General features: G+C 40.3%; 1 protein-coding gene across 1 annotated transcript; it reads left to right on the forward strand.

Moving 5' to 3' along the window:
* The first annotated feature begins 422 nt into the window (after positions 1-422).
* LOC109466626 (annexin A7-like) lies at positions 423-19,080 on the forward strand. Its single transcript, XM_019764356.1, has 16 exons — positions 423-509; positions 1,867-1,924; positions 2,429-2,470; positions 3,250-3,358; positions 5,275-5,448; positions 6,019-6,126; positions 8,222-8,445; positions 10,835-10,985; positions 12,498-12,592; positions 13,295-13,408; positions 15,098-15,188; positions 15,499-15,578; positions 16,144-16,314; positions 17,241-17,316; positions 17,978-18,090; positions 18,953-19,080. The coding sequence occupies exons 2-16, from the start codon at positions 1,889-1,891 to the stop codon at positions 19,076-19,078; spliced, it is 1,710 nt and encodes a 569-aa protein (XP_019619915.1). The 5' UTR covers positions 423-509; positions 1,867-1,888; the 3' UTR covers positions 19,079-19,080.
* The last annotated feature ends 472 nt before the right edge of the window (positions 19,081-19,552 follow it).

Consider the following 19,552-nt stretch of genomic DNA (forward strand, 5'->3'; position numbering starts at 1 on the left):
TTTTCTCCAGATTTTTAAAAAAACCTATCCTGTCCTTCAACTAAATAAATCAATATACGAATCCATTAAAGTCAAATTAGTACAATCATCTAAAGCTAGATTCTATCTGTAAATTTTCCTTTATAGTAAATAAATTAATAAATTGTTTTAACGTTTGGCCACTATCAAAGGAGAAAAGGTCACGAGATTTGTCGAGTACCCCGGATGTATAGAATGTTATAACTTTGCAAATTGCATAGGGGTGTTTTGTTGTACATTTTTCCGCGTCACATTATGTTTAACTATAGTATCTTTTTGTGAATACTAGTACTAATCATTGTAGATTCATAATAAAAATCAATTGATTGAAAGGGCAGGCTTACAATTTTAGAAGTTTAAGTGTATGTTTAAAAAAATGTACTTCCCCATATTAAAGTAAGACAGTCCAAATAGGGTTGTTGGCCTACTTCCTGTTTTAGCTGAGCCAGTGGCGGAACATCGCACTTCTACTATCTCATTTTATCTACAAGGTATGCTACAGTTATAATATGCTAAAGAAGGGATAGAAAAAGCATGGAAGCTTACTTCTATTTGCAGTGTATTCTGCCGTTGTTTTGTTTGGAATGGCAGCAAGATATCAGGTTTCAAAATGCCGGGAGAGAGGGGTGTGGTGGTTTCAAATACTTGGCTGATTGGCTTGGGAAAATATGATTGCATCAACATTATATCTTCTGCTTGAAGAATTTGACGACGGGAGCTGTTAGTTCATATCATAATCCTTAAATATTCTGTGTCACAACAGTTATTCTTCCACTGCTTTCGCCAGGTGCTTTAAGTTAGTTAAAGGCTCCTTGGTTACATGAACACACCTTTTGTTGACTAAGAAAACAATAGAACAGAGACAAGTCAAGGATTTTGTTAAACGAAGAAGGTATTTAGCAACAGAAATACTAGTATCATTTGGCATCATCAAACACATCCAATTTGCAACTTTCAGGGTGGCAAAAGAAAACAGAAATTCTGGATGAGGAAGTCTGATAATATTAACATTGTTGACATTTTATAATACTGACATTTCTTAGAACATTTTATCATCATTTAATCTAAAACAATTCCATGTACAATGTGATGTGCCATTCAAGGCCTTTGGAAGAATACCCAGATTTAGTTTACACCAATCCTATGGTTCTATTTATATAGTATTTGCCACACCCTCTTCTCGCTCTGAATCACAGGTGTCTGACCACAGGTGATACAGGTGTTGGCAACAAACACCTGTATCCTGTCACCATTTTCTATAACATTATATCATATCTTTCTCCTTGTATTGTAATGATGCATTAACAGATTTCCGTTATGTGTAATAATATTACATATAGCTTGGTATGTGTTCAAGTAGATTTGAATTTTATAGTTTAAGAAGTGGAACTACATTTTGTACCACATTGACTATTACATTAGGGTGTGTAGGCTGTTTGGTTGACCTTGGACATGATGATGATGAGTCATTGCCCACAAGTGGTTCTAAAATTTTCCACATCAGGGACTTTATAGAGGAAGAGGTTTAATCTGAATATTGCCTGTAAATAAGTGAAATGACAGATGGGAAACTTGAATGTAGATTGGTGAATTTTATCCTGTATGAATGAATGACTGGTTTATCAAAACAAGTACATTGCAGCCATGGATTGAATTACATACTGTTTACAATAGGGCAAAATAACTATACACATGGTGCCTTTAAAAAACAGAAACATTGTAAAACATCATTAAAATCACCTTTTCATAAATCACATTAACTTAAAGCTGTGCCATGAAACACCAAGACGATACAAATGTATTAATATATATTACTGTTTATATAGTAATATTCTTGTATTTTTCCAGGTTTGACCACAGAGCTTCAGCGATGTCGTACCCTGGTGGATATGGAGGATACCCACCTGTAAGTACTGCATAAACAGTCCTGATGATAATGAATAATTGATATGCATATGAATTCCTATAATTTTGTCACCACACCAATTTACTCCTTCCATCTTGGGTTTTAAAATAGTGTCGTCCAGAAGTGAGCTTCAAAGTAAATTTCTGATTTGAAATGCCAGAGAATAAAGAAATTATATTAATCATACATAAATAATTGGTATGGCGTTAGTGATCATCATCATCTTAGTGATGAATCAGCAATTTGTTCATTTATTTATCTATTTCTTATTATTCCTCATAGACCTGCACTTTCTGATCCATTGTTTAACAACTTTGATATCCTGTTTTATGCTTGCTTATTGTGTCTTGAGCAGCAAAAGTTGCTTTCAATTCAAGACTGCCGAAATGAATTTATTATATCACAGTTGTTTGATTTCTGAAACTTGAGTGCTTGTGTATCTCTGGTGTCTGCATTTTTGTAAACCCCTACGATTGCATTTTCCCCTCTGTAACTTTCTAACAGGCTGGCTATCCCTCTGCTCCTGGTGGCTACCCTCAATCCACAGTAAACAACTTCTTATTTTTTATTTTGCATTTCCCACACAAGTTTCATACATTTGAATGGTTCTCAGATTGTAGCAGGAAAAATTTCCCACACCAGTTTAATACTTAGGCTCTCAGATTAAAGCAGAAAGAATTTGAGCCAACAGAATATATGATAGTCATGGATAATAGAACTAATAGTAATAGTGGTCAGCATCTTTTCATGATTGTCTTTTATGTTTTATAGAATGAAAATCCATACATCACAATTTCATGGGTGGTGCGTTGCATTTAATGGCAAGTCATATATAGATCTATCAATGGTTTTGCTTGATTGCTTTGTCAAGATCAATCCATGATCAAGCATAAAATTCTTTCTAATAAGATCAAAATCTGATAGATTTAGAGATTCTAGAGAACCAACAAATTGAATTGGTGTGGGTTTCATATGTCTCATTACATTGTACTGCTGGCAAAGCATTGTTATAATAATCTTGATATGATCAAATTGCATATGACATGACATAGAACATGGCAGCTATAGTTCAGAAGCTGGCAAAAAATATTATTCAGGTTCGGATGTGGATGCCATGTTCACTGTGATGATACCACTAGGATAACTATTACAGTTACCCAGTAACCCTCAAAGTAAAAACACAAATAATATTTCTATAATTTGTGTGTTGAAAGATTCCAAATGACATCTAATACAAAATTGAATATCTTTTAATGATTCATGGCAGAACATCAGTCGTGACTTGTTGTGATCAGTTTTTAACACCATAATATTTCTGCCCACAGCAAGGATACCCCCCTGCAGCCCCTGGCGGATACCCCCCTGCCAACCCTTACGGAGGCCCCCCTCCCTCCTCTGGCCCCCCTCCCCCTCCAGGACAATCTTTTGCAGGAGGTAAGTCTGGGGGTGATTTCACTTTTTTTTAAAATTCTAATACTACAACAATTTTCACCTCAAAACAAGCCTCATACAAACCACTCATCATCACTGTTTTGGGTTTGGATAAGGGACTGTAAGACCTTAGTGTAATGACAGAATCTGATGTTTGTTTTTTAGACTTGAAAAATTTAAGGTTGTACCCATTTGGGAAGCATTCACAGGTAATCTCCCAGCAGATCATATTGTAGCAAGGCAGTATCCATTGGCCAGAGGAGTGTCCATTTAATAGCCACCGAAGGCTAATGGACACTTCTCTGGCCAATGGATACTGCCTTGCCACCATATGATCTGCTGGGAGAATATTCACATGAAGGGAAGCTTGTTCCATAGTGATATCTTTAGATTCGCGGGGCCTAAAGTTCGCGGTTTCGGGAAAATGGACAATCCGCGGTATTTTTAGATTTGCGATATCTCCTTGGCTATTTTTCAAAGAAAAATTTGTAAAGTGTATATTTAAAATAATAAAAGTTCGTGTTCCGGCATTTATCTCCTAAAACGCGGCGCAAAAATTTGTTTCGTGCACCGCGCGAGACTGCCGGCGGTAAAGGTGACGATCGATCTGACGCCCGTGGAAACAATTTCCTTTGTTCGGAAATAAGCACTAAAATGCTATTTCCCACGACTACACATCGATACTCTAGTGAAGAAATGCATAATCGAAAGAATATATATATTACTAAGCAAATTTATGCCGTCTTCGGCGAGATTTTGAACCCGGAAGTATGCAAAGGTCACCTTCGGTTTTGTAGGCCCACGGTGAGCGTTTCTATCCAGCAAAACAAGAAGAAGAAAAAAACGCCCGCAAAGCAGGGCGCAAAAGATAACCAACTAATTAAAACATTTCCCAGGTACCAGCCGTTATATTTTTCATAAAAATACTTGTAACGTTAGATATGCCCGATGTTCCCGCAATTTTCAAGCGCCCGGGCGCGCATGGCCGGCGCTCTGCACGCATAGATTTTTTTCGGCGGTACACGGTTGACACGGCCAGTGCCGCAGTATCGCGATTCGGTGTCTCATAATATTATAATTTTTTGACATCAGTATAACTTTTAAAAAATTGGGTACTCAGCATTTGCTAAGAATAAAGTTGATTTGCAGTGATTTGTGAATCGCGTGTGTTTGTGTTTCGCTTACCGTCGTGAAGGCATGTGGGGAGGGGCAGGGTTGGACAAGTCCCATTGCCCACTTGCCCAGGGCAAGTAAAAGAACTGTTCGGGCAAGTGAATATCCCCCTGTACTTGCCCGATTGGGCAAGTGAATTTTTTGGATCCGAAGAATAGCCACTATCGTGTTTGGAGCAAAATTACTCATCATTTTGCCATTTATATTTATGCCCTTTTGTCAGAAAATCCATTGCAAGTCTCAAACCACCTTACATGTATTTTAATGATTTAAAATAAAACATGCAGCATCATAAACTCTAATCAAAAATGAAGTAATTTCCTTGCTGATAGTAAAAATGCATATAAAAATGTTGTATATTTTGGGCAAGTAAAAAGTTGGTTCGGGCAAGTAGAAATGACCATGTACTTGCCCGATGGGGCAAGTGGATTTTTGAAAACTTGTCCAACCCTGAGGGGGGCGCACTTACGCAAAACATATTCGTGGGGAAATAGATTCGCGGTACAAAGGTCCCCGCGAATGCCGCGAATCTAAATATACAGCGGAAATTTGTAGACTTACAGTAGTTCTAGTAGGAAAGATACTTTCGGTGTGGAACTTCCTCCTGAAAGATGGAGTATGGAAGAAGAAGGGTGATTTCCTTCTGTATCATAATGGCAAAACGGATGGCCACTTTCTTTTTTCATGTTGCACTCATGGAATTATTGTACAATATTTTGAGCATGTTCATATCCCCCCTGTTTCAGGTGCAGTGCCACCCGGAGGCTACCCACCAGCAGGTGGTTACCCCTACCCCCCTTCCGGAGGCGGCTACCCCCCCTCTGGAGGTGGCTACCCCCCTGCCAGCGGTGGCTACCCCCCAGCTCCAGGGGGATACCCCCCATCTTCAGGGGGCTACCCTAGCTACCCAACTGGGAATGGTGAGTTTATGTCATTTACTGTTTTATAACAGCTTTCAGTTGACATTACTACAAAAGTATTGCCCAGTTGTTCCCTGCACTCTTAACTCTGATCCAAATTTCTCACATTTTCTAGCTTTAAAGTTATTACTTTTCAGGACTCAAAATACTTTTTTCTGTATACCTGCTTCAGACAAAACTTTGTTCAACACAGACTTTGAGAATTATGGATCATAGTTCAGAAACAATAGTTCAGAAACCATTGCCATTACTTATTTTATACTTTGTAGGTGGTAGCAGCCATTACAGCAAGCAAAGATCCACTTTTACCTAGTGCATGGGCTTGTGCAGGCAAGGTGCAGGCACAGCCCCAATGCACCCAGTATTTTGAGCCCTGCATTTGCAACTGCAATGTACTGTCTTTCACTGTACAGATTACCTACCTACTATGTTAAAACCCCATGACTGGTTATTTCCTTGTATCCATCCACCCTTAAGCTTCCAACATGGTGATGTTGATTGTATATAATTACAATGTTATGTGGAAAAACGCTCCAAAATATGTTTCATGTTCACTCCTCCCCTCCCCAGCCGGCCCCCCACCCCCGGGAGCAGCTGTCCCAGGGTTCACGGCTCCAGGCATGCCGCAGCCACCCGGACAGGACTACTCCCAGGGCATGCCGGGACAATATCCACAGGGTAGGCTTTAGTACAAACTCACTAACAAACATACAGCTGCAGTTCTAAACATATCCACAAGGGGGCATGACTACCTACTCCCAGGACATGCCGGGACAGTACCCATAGGCAGTAGTAGGCTTCATTAACACGTAACTACAGTGTGTGTGTCTCAGATTCGCAACCTGTTATCCACCTTAAACAAATCCAAGCGAAGGCCACCGTGTCAACCAAATCCTCACCAAGCTTATGTTTTAGGATCCCTATTTATGGGGGTCGGAAATTTTTTTAACGGGTGTCAGAGTTTGACATACCTACTCTCACACTCTCACCGCGCAAGTCATTAGTTTGAATTAAGAAAGCTACCGGTAAGTGCAGTATTTCGAACCCTGGTTATAACAGATAGAAAACCTGATAACACTGTCAGAGCACAGACAATTAATTTTCTTCATTAGTAAAGTTCCTTAAAACAATATGCTAAGACTGGGAAAACAGGGCCCCTGTTCTATTGATGAAGGTGTAAGACATCCAGGTACAATATTCAAACTCTACTACTGGATAGAGTACAAAGATTACTTTCAGATATTTCAAGTGACATCCATCACTCTTCTTCAGTCAGTATCACTAGAAGGTCCCTGTTTCTTATCAAACATGCTTCTGATGATAATGTACCCTGTACTTCTCTCCTTCCTTTTCTACCAGGACAAGGAGGCTACAACTCCTCCATCGGATTTGGTACAGTCCATCTTACTCTTACTCTTCCTCCTACTAACTATGATGCCTCCAGGAAGCACGTCAGCAGAACATACTGCACCTGTGTGAAACCCACAATCTATTGTGCATAGCGCTTTGGCAGGAGGTCTCATATAAGGTTGTATTCGCGTATTTAGGGATGACATCCCATCCAAGGCTCAAAATTCATTTTTGGGAATAGGTGCACTTGTGCACCCAACATAAAAAATTGGGTGCACAGCTCCAATTTTTGGTAATTTACCCAGTATTTCAAGCCCTATCATCTATACTTTTCAAATGTTGTGTCGGAAAAGGTATCGTCTGCAATGGGCAAAATTCTACAGTTTGCAACATTGATAAAACATCTAACAAAAACATGAAAAATCTGGGTTTTGCACAAGCGCAGTACGTTCTGCTGACTTGCTCCTCCAGGGTAGTTTTGTTTGCAGGCTTGGTGAGGGAGGTGGCTTGCTGGGTATAAGAGGGGCTTTCGATGCTTAGTATGATGATATTCTTATTCAGTGCTGTGCATTGTACAGTACCAAAAACTTGATAATCAAAAATACGACAAATGCTGAAACTTATAGGGTCCATAGGGTCAAATTCGTATGGTAGAAAACATTAAAAAACATTTTAGTTTTCGTTAACTAACAACATTTGTTCCTGATTTGTTCCCTACTCCACTTTAATTTGGGAATCCCAATTGAAGATCTTGTAAAAAATGTAAAGTAAAAGGCCTGTAGTGTTAACAAAAATTTAGCAAAAAAATGGGATTCCCAAATTAAAGTAGAGCACACAGTTCTACAATGTTGCTCTATATTCAGGGATAACATCATGTTACGTCAAACAAAATTGAGACGACAGAAAAAAATTTAGGCTGATTAGAACACTGATACAGCCACATTGGTAGTATGTAATAGGCAACCAACAAAAGTAAAATTAGCCCAGTTTGCAAGTATGGCTAAAACATGGTTTAAACTTGTCTGTTTTCCCCTCCATTATGCCCTTGGGAAAGGCACCTTGTACTACCTTCCTTCCCCTGACGGTGGAGTGACGCTAGCCTCCAGAGCATGCCAAAAACTGGGAGTTTTGGGGGTCTTCAGGGTCTTTGGGAGCTTTTATGTGCTATTTTCTGATTGCATATACACAACATAGCCGGTCTGGTTGAATTACCCCCGTTTTTTGAACCGGGCTAATCAGAAAACACCCAAAGACCACCAAACCCCCTGTTCTATAAGCCTTCTACGGAGGCTAGAGTGACGCCCACCAAGGCTAATCTGTCTAAATGTGTGCCAAAAACAAACGTACACTATAGATTTGGTTTGCCAATGTACTAACATCTCCACATTTGGGATCAAGAGCCGTAATTTCTTTTCCCCTCCAGGTGGTCAGCCTGGTTACCAGCAATCTGGATACCAGCAACCCCCTGCCGCCGGAGGTTACCCACAAGCCCCTCCCGCCGGAGGTTACCCACAAGCCCCTGCAGCAGGGGGTGGTTACCCACAAGCCCCTGCAGGTGGTGGGTACCAGCAGCCGCCTGCGCCGTCTAACATCTACTCCGGTGGTGACCAGCCGCCACCCCAGCCAGCTGCCCAGCCTAAACCTCAGGTGAGACTAATCTAGTAGTAGAATGGTTTATTTAGAAACTCCAAACATATAATATATACACATGTATACACAATACACTCTGACAACAGACTCGCAGGCAATCTTACTGGATGCCTGAATTGCTCTGTGGTCATCACAAACTATCATTAAAATATGCTGTCAAAAGGTATTATTGTTAAAACACATTGCTAAAATTTATATCAATTATAAATATTTCTCTGCTTTAGACATTACGAAGTTCCGGAATTGTAATTAGATCTACATCTACTCATTCTGGGCCAAACCCCATATGGGACATCCCGCCCAGGGTTTTGACAGATGTGGCCAGTGGGGTGAGGGTGCTCCGTAAAGTGTTTAATAATACATTTATGTTGTACACACAGACCAACTGTTTTTGTTCATTGAGCGATTTGACCCACAGTTGGGCTGGTACCTCAGGTGATATGGAATATACCGTGTTGTACTCTTATATGTTGTGCATAGATTTTGTAAGCTGCAGTTTTGGCATCTAAACAGTCTGACGCACGCATACTTACCTTGCTGTGGGTTCCCTAATCAAAATAAGGTACTGACCTAGGTGTTTTAACCACTCATCTTGACTATGTTTGACATAATAAAGATTATTAAATTTTTAACTCTCTGTATAATGAAATACTGTATACTCTTGCAAAATGTGCTGAACTTTCTTCACATTTAAAGTCTGTCTTTATAGCAAAAGGATGTTGTCCCCACAATGTGTAACTAGTATTAAGGTACTGAACTCCTTTCTTGTCTCATTCTCTGTGTGTCATCCGTTCAGGAACTCCCTGAAGACCCTTTTGAAGGAGAAGAAATTCCCCGGACACCTACAGATGATGTACTTTTTTCCTTCTTCTCCCTAGCTGTAGTCCCTGCATGTCAGACATGTTGCCTTGGCTTCCTATCCAGTAGCTCACACTAGATGGTGATCACTATCCTATAGATGCTACATTCTGTTCTCCTGTGTCTTGTATGTAGCTTGCTACATCCTTGCTACAGCTTCCTGACATATACATGTACAAAGTCACCCCCCCCCCGTGCAAGAGTTTTATGAATGATAACTAAGCTACATGTGTAGTCTTACTTCTATCCTATAGATGTCACATTCTCTGCTGCTGTGTCTTGTGTGTAGCTACATCCTTGCTACATCAACCTCTTGCTACATCCTTGCTACATCTTTCTGAACATATACATGTACAAAGTTACTGTAACAGTAGTCACCCCCCCCACCTCCCATGCAAAAGCTTCATGATTGGGAAGCTATTTTCTTACTACTGTCATCTTTGTTACATTTTGATTAATTATGATTCCCAGCAATCTCCATAACTCACTTAGGCTTGCAATTCTGAAGTGTAACTCATTGACAGTGACCCTTAAAATTACATGTACAGCTAGTTTGCACTCTTTTCTTGCTTTTATTTTCTCTGTAATTCACTCCTTCAGGAACCCCCTGAAGAGCCTTTCGCAGGAGAAGAAATTCCCCAAACGCCTACAGATGATGTACTTTTTTCCTTCTTCTGTCATCTTTGTTACATTAATTTTGACTTATCATTCCTTGCATTCCATATATCACTCACGTTTGTGTTAGGCCTGTAATGTTCTAAAGTGTTCTATATAAAATATTGTCAGTGACGCAGTTATTACATTAAGTTTGCACTCTCCTTTCCTGCCTTCTCTGTACTTCACTCCTTCAGGAACCCCCTGAAGACCCTTTCGCAGGCGAAGAGCTTCCCCGAACACCCACAGATGATGTACTTTACTCTCTTCTTCTCTCTGTAGTGTTTGCACAGCAGCAAAACAAAGCTTAGTGCAGTCTTCCTAAATGATAGCTGCTTTGTTCTCAGTGCTTCAGTATGATTTGTGTATTAGTCAAGCTACATGTATTTGCCAGTGCATCAACAGAACATACTATGGCTGAGGTAGTGGAGGTGCTTCGGTCACTGTGCTCCTGTGTCTTGTGTAGCTATATCATTCCTCCTTCATGTAATCAATGCTACTGTTGTCAATACCCCTGTCTAAAGCATAAGTAAGAGCTGCTAACTTTTGATTATTCTTTACAGATGCACCTTACATTCTTATTACAGCTATGGCATTCATGAGAGGCCTTAAAATGCTTCTTATATTCAGTTACAGACTGTTTTATTTTTTTTTCAGGCTTCTGAAACATAAGTACAAATGTATATACATTTGTATGTTCATGCACAGGCTTCAACCATCTACCAGAATTTCATTTGCATTTTAAGCTACAGTCTGTATGGTTAGTATTACCATAGTAAACAGTGCTTATTTGCCCTTATTTGCATATTAGGCTCCACCCCTCAGCCTGTCTAGTTGGTGTTACCATAGTAACCAGTCCTTATTTGCATATTAGGCTCCGCCCCCTCAGCCTGTCCCACCAACCCACGAGCTGTCCCAGCTGTCCCTCGGAGGTCCCGGGGAGACCCACGGAACCGTCGTCGCAGCCGCAAACTTTGACGCTGAGGAAGACGCTAAGATCCTGCGCAAGGCTATGAAGGGAATGGGTAGGTTTTCAATTGCTTCTTGATACGTTGATGAAGGTTAGACATCCAGGTAAACGATACTCGTAAGAAAATTCAAACTCTACTACTGGATCAGTTACGGATTTTTATTTATTTCCGGACGTTTCGAGTGACATCCATCACTCTTCTTCAGCATCACAATTGAACAGAGAACCGATTCACTCTTATATACAAGTAACTAGAAAAAACGGTTAAACAACAAGGTCCGTAAGAAGCTTTATCATGTAAAAGACCGGGTCACTCAATATACAGGTAATTGGAACTAGAAAAACCTGTTCAACAACTGTAAGAGTCTTTGTCATGTGAGGAAGGTTCCTATGGTAAGAAATTACAATAATTGCTTCTTGGTTTCTTGAACATGCCCCGCTTTCATTTCAAGATTTTAGCAAAATATGTATCTGTCGAGCTTAAGTGCACTATGAACTATGTAACACCTTCAGTGCACTATGCACCAAGTAAAATCTAGCGTCAGTGCACAGTAAACCAGTCAGTATTGCCCTGATGAAGATGACAGATGGTCATCGAAACGTCGGATCGTGAAAAATAAATGGTTGTGATGAAAGAACTTTGCTATTCAGTTGTTTACCAACCTGATGAAATTATTTACGGATGTCTAACTGACTTGCTCGGTGTTCTAGCCATTCTGAATCAAAGGTGCAACGAGCCCCCTGAAGTGCTATTTCCTGCATTTTGAGGCACAAATTTTAATGGCAGACTAAACTAAGTTTAATGACATCTCTTTTGTCCATTAAAGATGAGGGATATAAAATTTTGATCTGTCATGAGTGGTAAAATTTTATCAAACAATGGAAAGGCAGACACTGGCTAGAACACTGGTCTTGCTATTTTGGAATGTGAAAACTCATGTTTGCATGCTGTTTTGCTGTTTGTGCTGTGCTGTGCTGTGTTTGTCTTGTGTCTCCTGTCACAATATCTTTAAAGAAAAATCCAGTGTACAGGTAAAACATTTCAACATCATGTTCCTCTAAATAAGCATCATCCTGTCTCTCTAACATTTTATTATCTTTAAAAGAAAGAAAGTGATCTCGAGCCAGTTTTAGCTCACTGAAGAGCTAATCTTCCACTGGTCATGACAGAGAAGACAGACGCTATGTACAGTATTTACAGGTTCTTTAGCAGAACATTTCTCAAGAAAAGCTATTTAAAGCTAATCTCCAAGCAGATCATACCGTGGCAAGGCAGTATCCATTGGCTAATGGACACTCCTCTGGCCAATGGATAATACCTTGCCACTGTATGATCTGCTTGGAGATTATTAGGTTCTTATGCCACTGTTCTTGGAGATTATGGGTTCTTATGCCACTGAAGCTTTTAACTTCTTTCTCACTGCCAATGCAATGGACACAGTGGCATAACAACCCACTGCCCCTAGGGCCCCAAAAAGGCTATATCCTTGCATGTACCTTTACTTCACTACCAATGGAGCCGCTATTGTATTAAGTTATAACTAAGAAATCCTTCCCCCTGCCCCAGGTACGGATGAGAAGGCCATCCTAGAGCTGCTGGCTGAACGGAGCAACGCTCAGCGTCAGAAGATCAAGCTGCAGTTCAAGACTATGTATGGCAAGGTGGGACAGAAGTTACAGCAGCAGTTTCATTTCTAGACATTCTAAGAACATATCTACTTCTATGTTCATGTAGTGAAATCATCAATGTACAGTACATTGCATTTTCAGTGAAAGATATCCTACTTTTGTACACATGAAGCTGCAGAAAAGTAAGCTGCTATTAGTGTTCTATCCAGCATCCATCTCTCGTTTGATGGAATTTTTCAGCATTTGATGGACAAAAATTTTGCCCAATATGTCATCTTTGATGCACACAAATCGAAGTGGAAAGACATGAAAAGAGACCTCAATACACTAAGCTTAATCTACAAGCAAAATTTGAACCTTAAAATGCAGAAAATAGTGTTTTAGAGGGTCAAGATGCCCCTGACACCTTTAGCACTCATCATGATAGGTTAAACAAAATTGAGATGACAGAAAAAATTTCAAGCTCGCTCACTGACTGAAATTCAAGACTTGTGATTTCTATGTCTTGACCATGACATTTCTATAATGTCTAGAGGCCTGACCCATTCTTGCTTTTCTTTCTTTTTTTTCTTTTTAATCGTTTATTTCAAATTTTACATACAAATATACATACAAATACATGGTGTGTTATGGCTTACCCCTACATCAACTGTTCAAAATGTTGGCGCACATTTTGTAATCTAAAAGTTTTGTTTCGTACAATATATTCTTGCTTTTCTCCTCCTCTGTGTTTAGGACTTGATCCAGGACCTGAAGTCAGAGTTGAGCGGAGACTTTAAGGAGAGCGTGATGGCGCTCTTCGTCCCCACCACGGAGTACGATGCCTGGTGCCTCAACAACGCCATGGTGGTATGTATCTTCAAATATATAGACTGGTTTATTTCAAAAGGAACTTGCATACAACATACATATAAGTTGCTAATTGCAGCCCGTAGGCTGAATTGGGCAGCTTTTACAATGAGATACACAGGTAGAATATATATAACACGTACATAACTTAAGCATAAGCATCAAATATTGCACTAGATTATTGCACTTTTATGTTAAAATTACGGCATTACAAGATCGGTTACAAATTACATGATATAGCTAAAAAAACTATTACAATTACTATAAGATAAAACACTATTACAACACATACAGCTATTATAAAAAATAATCTACTCTAAGTCCAAGGTGACCGTGTTCAATATGTGCAACATTGTGGGAACCGGGCTACGTAGAATCAAATGATCTATGATTTACCACAGGACACAACAGGTGACACCTTTTCAAGATGTCAAACCTGAGAGCAGACTGTTGAAGGTTTGAACCACTCGCTCTGGGAAAGACACGTGTGGTGGGATATTTAATGTCCTCAAAGTGTGGCTCTCCTTGAACACAGGACCTCCGGCTTTATGTCCTATCTGAGAGGATGTCCCTAACCGAAGCTAGGTACACATTTACTGGAGTCAAGTAAGGAAATAGGTGTAAAGTGCCTTTCTCAAGGGCACAAAGTGGCCTACCAGGGATTCAAACTCAGAATTTTCAGAATCTGAGTCAACAACCCTAACCACAAGACCACCTTGTCAAAATCAATGTGGGTTACTTGACTGCTGGCTGAGGAATACATCACTCACACTCACTCACTGTCCGGTTTATCATCTGTTGTTCCCCGACTTCCGAGGGTTAGACGTGCTTGCACAATACATCTGAGGCTTGATGGCAGCACGCCACTTGTCTCTGTTCTGTGGGTCGATTTTATCTAAGTTCAGGTGGTGGAGGTCCTCCCGTAGACCCGTACCTTGTCGTACCATTTCCTTCTAGGGCGGCCACGGGGGTTTGGACCCTCCACATCCAGTGTGAGGATCCTCTTCGGCCATTTGTCCCTGTCCATTCTCTGGAGGTGGCCGTACCATCTAAGTCTGTTGTACCTGACATGTATCAGCAATGCCACCACTAGTGGTCTAGCTAGCGTAGTTTTAGTAGACATGTACATGTGACATCTTGCAGATTGTACTGGTATTGCAGCAGTGGTAGAAATCCTTTTTTCAACAATCTCGCAGACGAGTCAAAATTCTTTTTAATTGTTGTTTGTTTGTTTGTTTTGTGTCTATGTTTCTAGAGGAGTCGGCCTAGTAGAGGAACTCTATGTTCCTGGCCGGCTCCTCTCAGAATTTTATTTCTGTGAAGTTGAATAAATAAATAAAATAAATAAATAAATAAAAATTTTGTTCTGCCATTTGGAAACACTTTCTGCAAATACACCAGCCTCCATATTACAACCTTCTCATCTTAATAATGCAAAATTGTGGACTGTAGGATTTTTTTTCTTCAATGTTGTAAATCTCTCTGTAAAATGTAGAATGCAGATGGGTATTTCGAACACTGTAAAAATAAAGGAGTGTTAATCTGTCCCCTCCACAGGGTCTGGGCACGAATAAGGAAGTGTTGATCGAGATCCTGTGTACTCATAAGTAGGTAGCCATTTACATACGACATCTAGCAGTTTATATTGGTACTGCAGGAATGTTAACCTCCTAACTTTACCTTTCTCAGGGTCTGGGCACAAATGAGGAAGTGTTGATCGAGATCCTGTGTACTCGCACTAACGAGGAGATCGCAGAGATCGTCAGGGTCTACCGCGAAAGTAAGTTTAGCTCATAATAAATGGTTTATTGGTCAAACGTTACTCATGCAGTCGCAGCCTTCTTCTTAACCAAACAAATAAGGTCAACGACCTGAACCAGACATCTGTCACCATGGTAACTAGTGTTGGATTACGTCATGTTGCAATTTTATAGCAGGAGTGATTTAGACTCCTGTTCGACCATATATATATATATATATATATGAATGTTTTTGAGTATGAATTAACAGAGCTGACCATATGCAAAGGTAAACATTATGCATTTGCTTTGCAAATGTTACCTTTCTAGTAATTTTTTTTCTCCCTCCAGAATTCAAACGCGACCTGGAGAAAGACGTCGTCGGGGACACAAGCGGGCACTTCAAGCGTCTGCTTGTCTCCATGACAACGGTAAGTCATACTTCATGTGTTTTTGATCATTAGCAAGCATGCAGTCATAAACACAAACACAATGTAAAGCGTGAGCCAAATGAATATCTACAAGGAGTACTAGTGGTAAATGGGGTATGACTGAGGACCTTTGGAGGTGTTCTAAAAATACTAGATATACTTATTATGAGTACATCAGCATAGCGTACTGCGCCTGCATGAAACCTGGATTTTTCATAGTTCTGGTCAACATTGCATCAGACTTTTGCCCATTGCCATGGGCATCTGTCACCATGGTAACTGTTGTTGTAGCAAACACCCTGTTGTGTAGTATACAGCATATTCTTAACACCTGAGTGTCAGAAAAATAATAAAGTCGTTCTTATAGTACTTTTCTTTAGAAATCAAACATGATTATAGTTTTTGCTGAATGTCTACTTATTTGATCTTATATGGTGCACCCAAAGACATTTTTGTGCACCCAATTTTTTAGGTTGCGTGCACCAGTGAACCTACATGTATTCACAAAAATGGATTTCAAGCCCTGCTGATATAATGCTGTTTTGTGTGACATGAATGTCTTTAGGCGAACCGAGATGAGGTGAAGGAGGTTGACTATGAGAAGGCTGTGAAGGAGGCGAAGGAACTGTACAAGGCGGGAGAGAAGAAATGGGGAACAGACGAGTCAGAGTTTAACCGTATCCTCGCCTGTCGCAGCTTCCCGCAGCTCAAGGCTACATTCGACGAATACATCAAGGTGTTTATTTGTTTATTCATGAAGTAAAGACCAAACTTTTAGCCTGGGTACCATCCTGGTTAGTTTACGTCCACTCCCAGTGTCGCTCCCACCAAGAGCGACTTTTGGAGCGGACGTAAACTAACCAGGATGGTACCCAGGCTCCCCAACCTTTATCTCCAACTGTGGAATGAAATTGGGATCAAATTTTTGTTCATGTGAACAAGCTTGAAGGAGTCAGCTGAAAATTTGGGTAAGTTCCAGTTCATTCTTACTAGTGTTAGAGAAGAAGGCTAAGGACAAGTACTGTACAAGGCGGGAGAGAAGAAATGGGGAACAGACGAGTCCGAGTTTAACCGTATCCTCGCCTGCCGCAGCTTCCCGCAACTCAAGGCAACATTCGACGAATACATCAAGGTGTTTATTTATTTGTTTATTTACTGTAATTCACTTTATGTTGAACTTCACGGTCTGAAAAAAATGGACATGTTCAGGGAACTATATGTTCACAGTGGCGACAGGTGCAGGAAAGAGAAAGTCCTGGAATTATTTGTTAACTGTAATGATAAGTTCATGGTACAGAAGTGACAGTGAAAACAGTGGCTGTGGTGTGGCTCTGTATATATGTCAAGAGTATGACTTAAGAAGCTGTGGATGATATTTAGTAGGTGAGTAGCATTTGTGGAAACAAAGGTCAAGTTCAAAAATGGTACCCTTGGCCATTGCCAATGGTACTGCAGGGGACATTTGTTGTTTGTAGTGTGTACAGCATAATACAAAGAGCTGTGAATGGATCTTATTAATATTTGGTAGGTAGCAGTTGTAGAAACAAATGTCAAGTTCGAAAATGGTTCCTACGTTGCTGCAGCTGGTTTTGTTTAGGTTTTTGTTTTGTGTAAAACATAACTGAAGTGTGAGTACTGACATCCCTGTAATATTTTGTACAGGTGTCCCAGCGTGACATCATGGGTACCATTGACCGTGAGTTCTCCGGACATGTGCGGGATGGGATGAAGGCTATTGGTAAGTGAAGAATAAAACCTACGTGTTTGTTGTTTTTATTAGTAGCAATTTGTAAATTGACCAGTTTTCTAGGGTTCAGGAAAGACAAACACGAGTAACACACAGAAAGCACAAGCATACATCAACATTATCATGGAAGTTCTCTGTTGGTAGTAATCATCGTACGATGCTGAGTTTTAATCCAACACAAGGGCACACAAGGATCAAATTTTCAACGACCACTGTCGCCTTCATCAGAATAATCAATGACTAATCACTTCTGGACATGCTACATGTATTAAAAAGCACAGTACAGGTGACCAGTATGGTCGAGCTGTGACTACTTCTTCACACAAGTTTTCTCTTCTTAGTACATCACATCTTTCTTTGTATGTTGAATAAACACCAAAAACAACTGTACTACACCTCATGATCAGGAGACAGTGTGCATTGCAGGACCTTGTCCTGTGTATCATTGGTTTATTCTTCAAAAAGTACTACAAGTATTACAATGCCATCACTTCACAACCATTAAGACTGAATTCTGTATCTGTTATCAGTATAGCCAGTATAATCGTCCTTCAGCGTAACACACCAGATTTGTGTGAATTAAAGCATTTAACAATTATCATGTAAAAGTCTATTACAGAGCTTGTTACTGATGTGATCTTGCCCCCTACAGTGCAGTGTGTGCGGAACCGTCCTGAGTTCTTTGCTGACAAGATCCACAAGTGTGTGAAGGGTCTGGGCACCGACGATCACACCCTCATCCGAGTTATTGTCACTCGTAGTGAGGTAATGTCTATTTATTTAGTTACATTTCATTATTAAGTTGAAGGGTGGGCAAAATAGGTGTATAAACACTTTTGCAAGTTTCCCTCCCAAACACCATGATAATACAATACAATATCAATGCAAAAACATACAATATAAGACTGGATCAAAAATACATTATGTACAGTACATTATGTACATTAAGACATGAATACATTGTATGTAATAATCACAAACTGTACATGATACTAAGGTGGTTTTAAGGCTATACACATGTGCAAGAAGAGGCAGAACTGTAGTGTACTGTCATTTTATTTTTTATTCCAACATTAATGACAAGACATGGTGATGGCACACAGATGCAGTGGACAATAGACAATTCTCATTTTCACTCAAGTGAGGAAAGTCAGTGGCATGGCAGGGTTCGAACCCAGGAACAATTGGTCCTATGATCACTCTACACCACATCCATGTGTATCCTGGTCCATGGCCAGCTATTATGAAAAGGTCGACCATTTCTTAGCATATTGGGATTTTTCCTACCTAGCTAGCCTACATTTTGATGTCTATCAAACACCTTCCTCAGAGCTTCTGACTGGAGTACTGGTCCTTGCCGCTATATTGTGGCGCTTTTTCAGCAAGAACACAATCCCAAACTTGGCTAAGTTTGTATCCCCCTCATCTCGGTTCATCACTGGGGTTGACTTTTGGAACTTTAATGTTTCTTAAGGAAAAGCGGAGACGTGGTCGCCCTTCTTTAACTTTGAAGAAGCTGAACTATTGAACTGTCCTCTGTCATGCATGACAGGAACTTGTGGAGACAGTACATGGTGTCACCTGAAGGATGAACTGAACTGAATGTTTCTTGTTTCCATTTCCCCAGTATGACATGGTGGAGATCAAGCAGGTTTTCCTGAACAAGTACAGGAAGACGGTGTGGAAGGCGATCGAGTCGGACACCAGCGGTGACTACAAGCGCATCCTGCAGGCTCTGGTCAAAAAGAACTGAGGGGCAAACAAACGGACTCTCACACCACGAATTTAGCTGCAGATATGGTGGCATCGCACACATTATACAATGGTCTTTCTTATAATATGTAGAGTTTACACACAAGGACTTTAACACTACGGACTTAGAACTGCAAACATAGTGGCATTGCATACATTATACTACAGTCTTTCTTGTAGAGTTTACACACACAGACTCTCATGCTATGGACTTAGAACTGCAGATATGGTGGCATTGCACACATTACTAGTATACTACAGTCTTTCTTTTATGCAGGACTTAGGACATTATAGACAAGGTAGCGTTGCATATATTCAGCCCCTGTCACACATAGCTGAATATAGCCTCCCAAACACTAGCCAAACTCCCTCCAACTTTGGTTAGGAGTAGGTAAAGCCCCTGTTACACACACAGCCAAATATGGCCTCCAAACTATGATTGTGAATATGTTAGGAGCAAGATTGGCTGTGGTTG

Source organism: Branchiostoma belcheri, unplaced genomic scaffold (assembly GCF_001625305.1).
Source record: "Branchiostoma belcheri isolate BF01 breed outbred unplaced genomic scaffold, Haploidv18h27 scaffold17, whole genome shotgun sequence".
Taxonomy (NCBI): domain Eukaryota; kingdom Metazoa; phylum Chordata; class Leptocardii; order Amphioxiformes; family Branchiostomatidae; genus Branchiostoma; species Branchiostoma belcheri.

What these genes read in the sequence shown, in the direction of transcription:
- LOC109466626 (XM_019764356.1), top strand. Translation starts at nt 1,889, where the DNA reads ATGTCGTACCCTGGTGGATATGGAGGATACCCACCT. An exon ending in AGGACAATCTTTTGCAGGAG is followed by an intron (nt 3,359 to 5,274) that starts GTAAGTCTGGGG and finishes CCCCTGTTTCAG; the next exon opens with GTGCAGTGCCACCCGGAGGC. An exon ending in TGCTTGTCTCCATGACAACG is followed by an intron (nt 15,579 to 16,143) that starts GTAAGTCATACT and finishes GAATGTCTTTAG; the next exon opens with GCGAACCGAGATGAGGTGAA.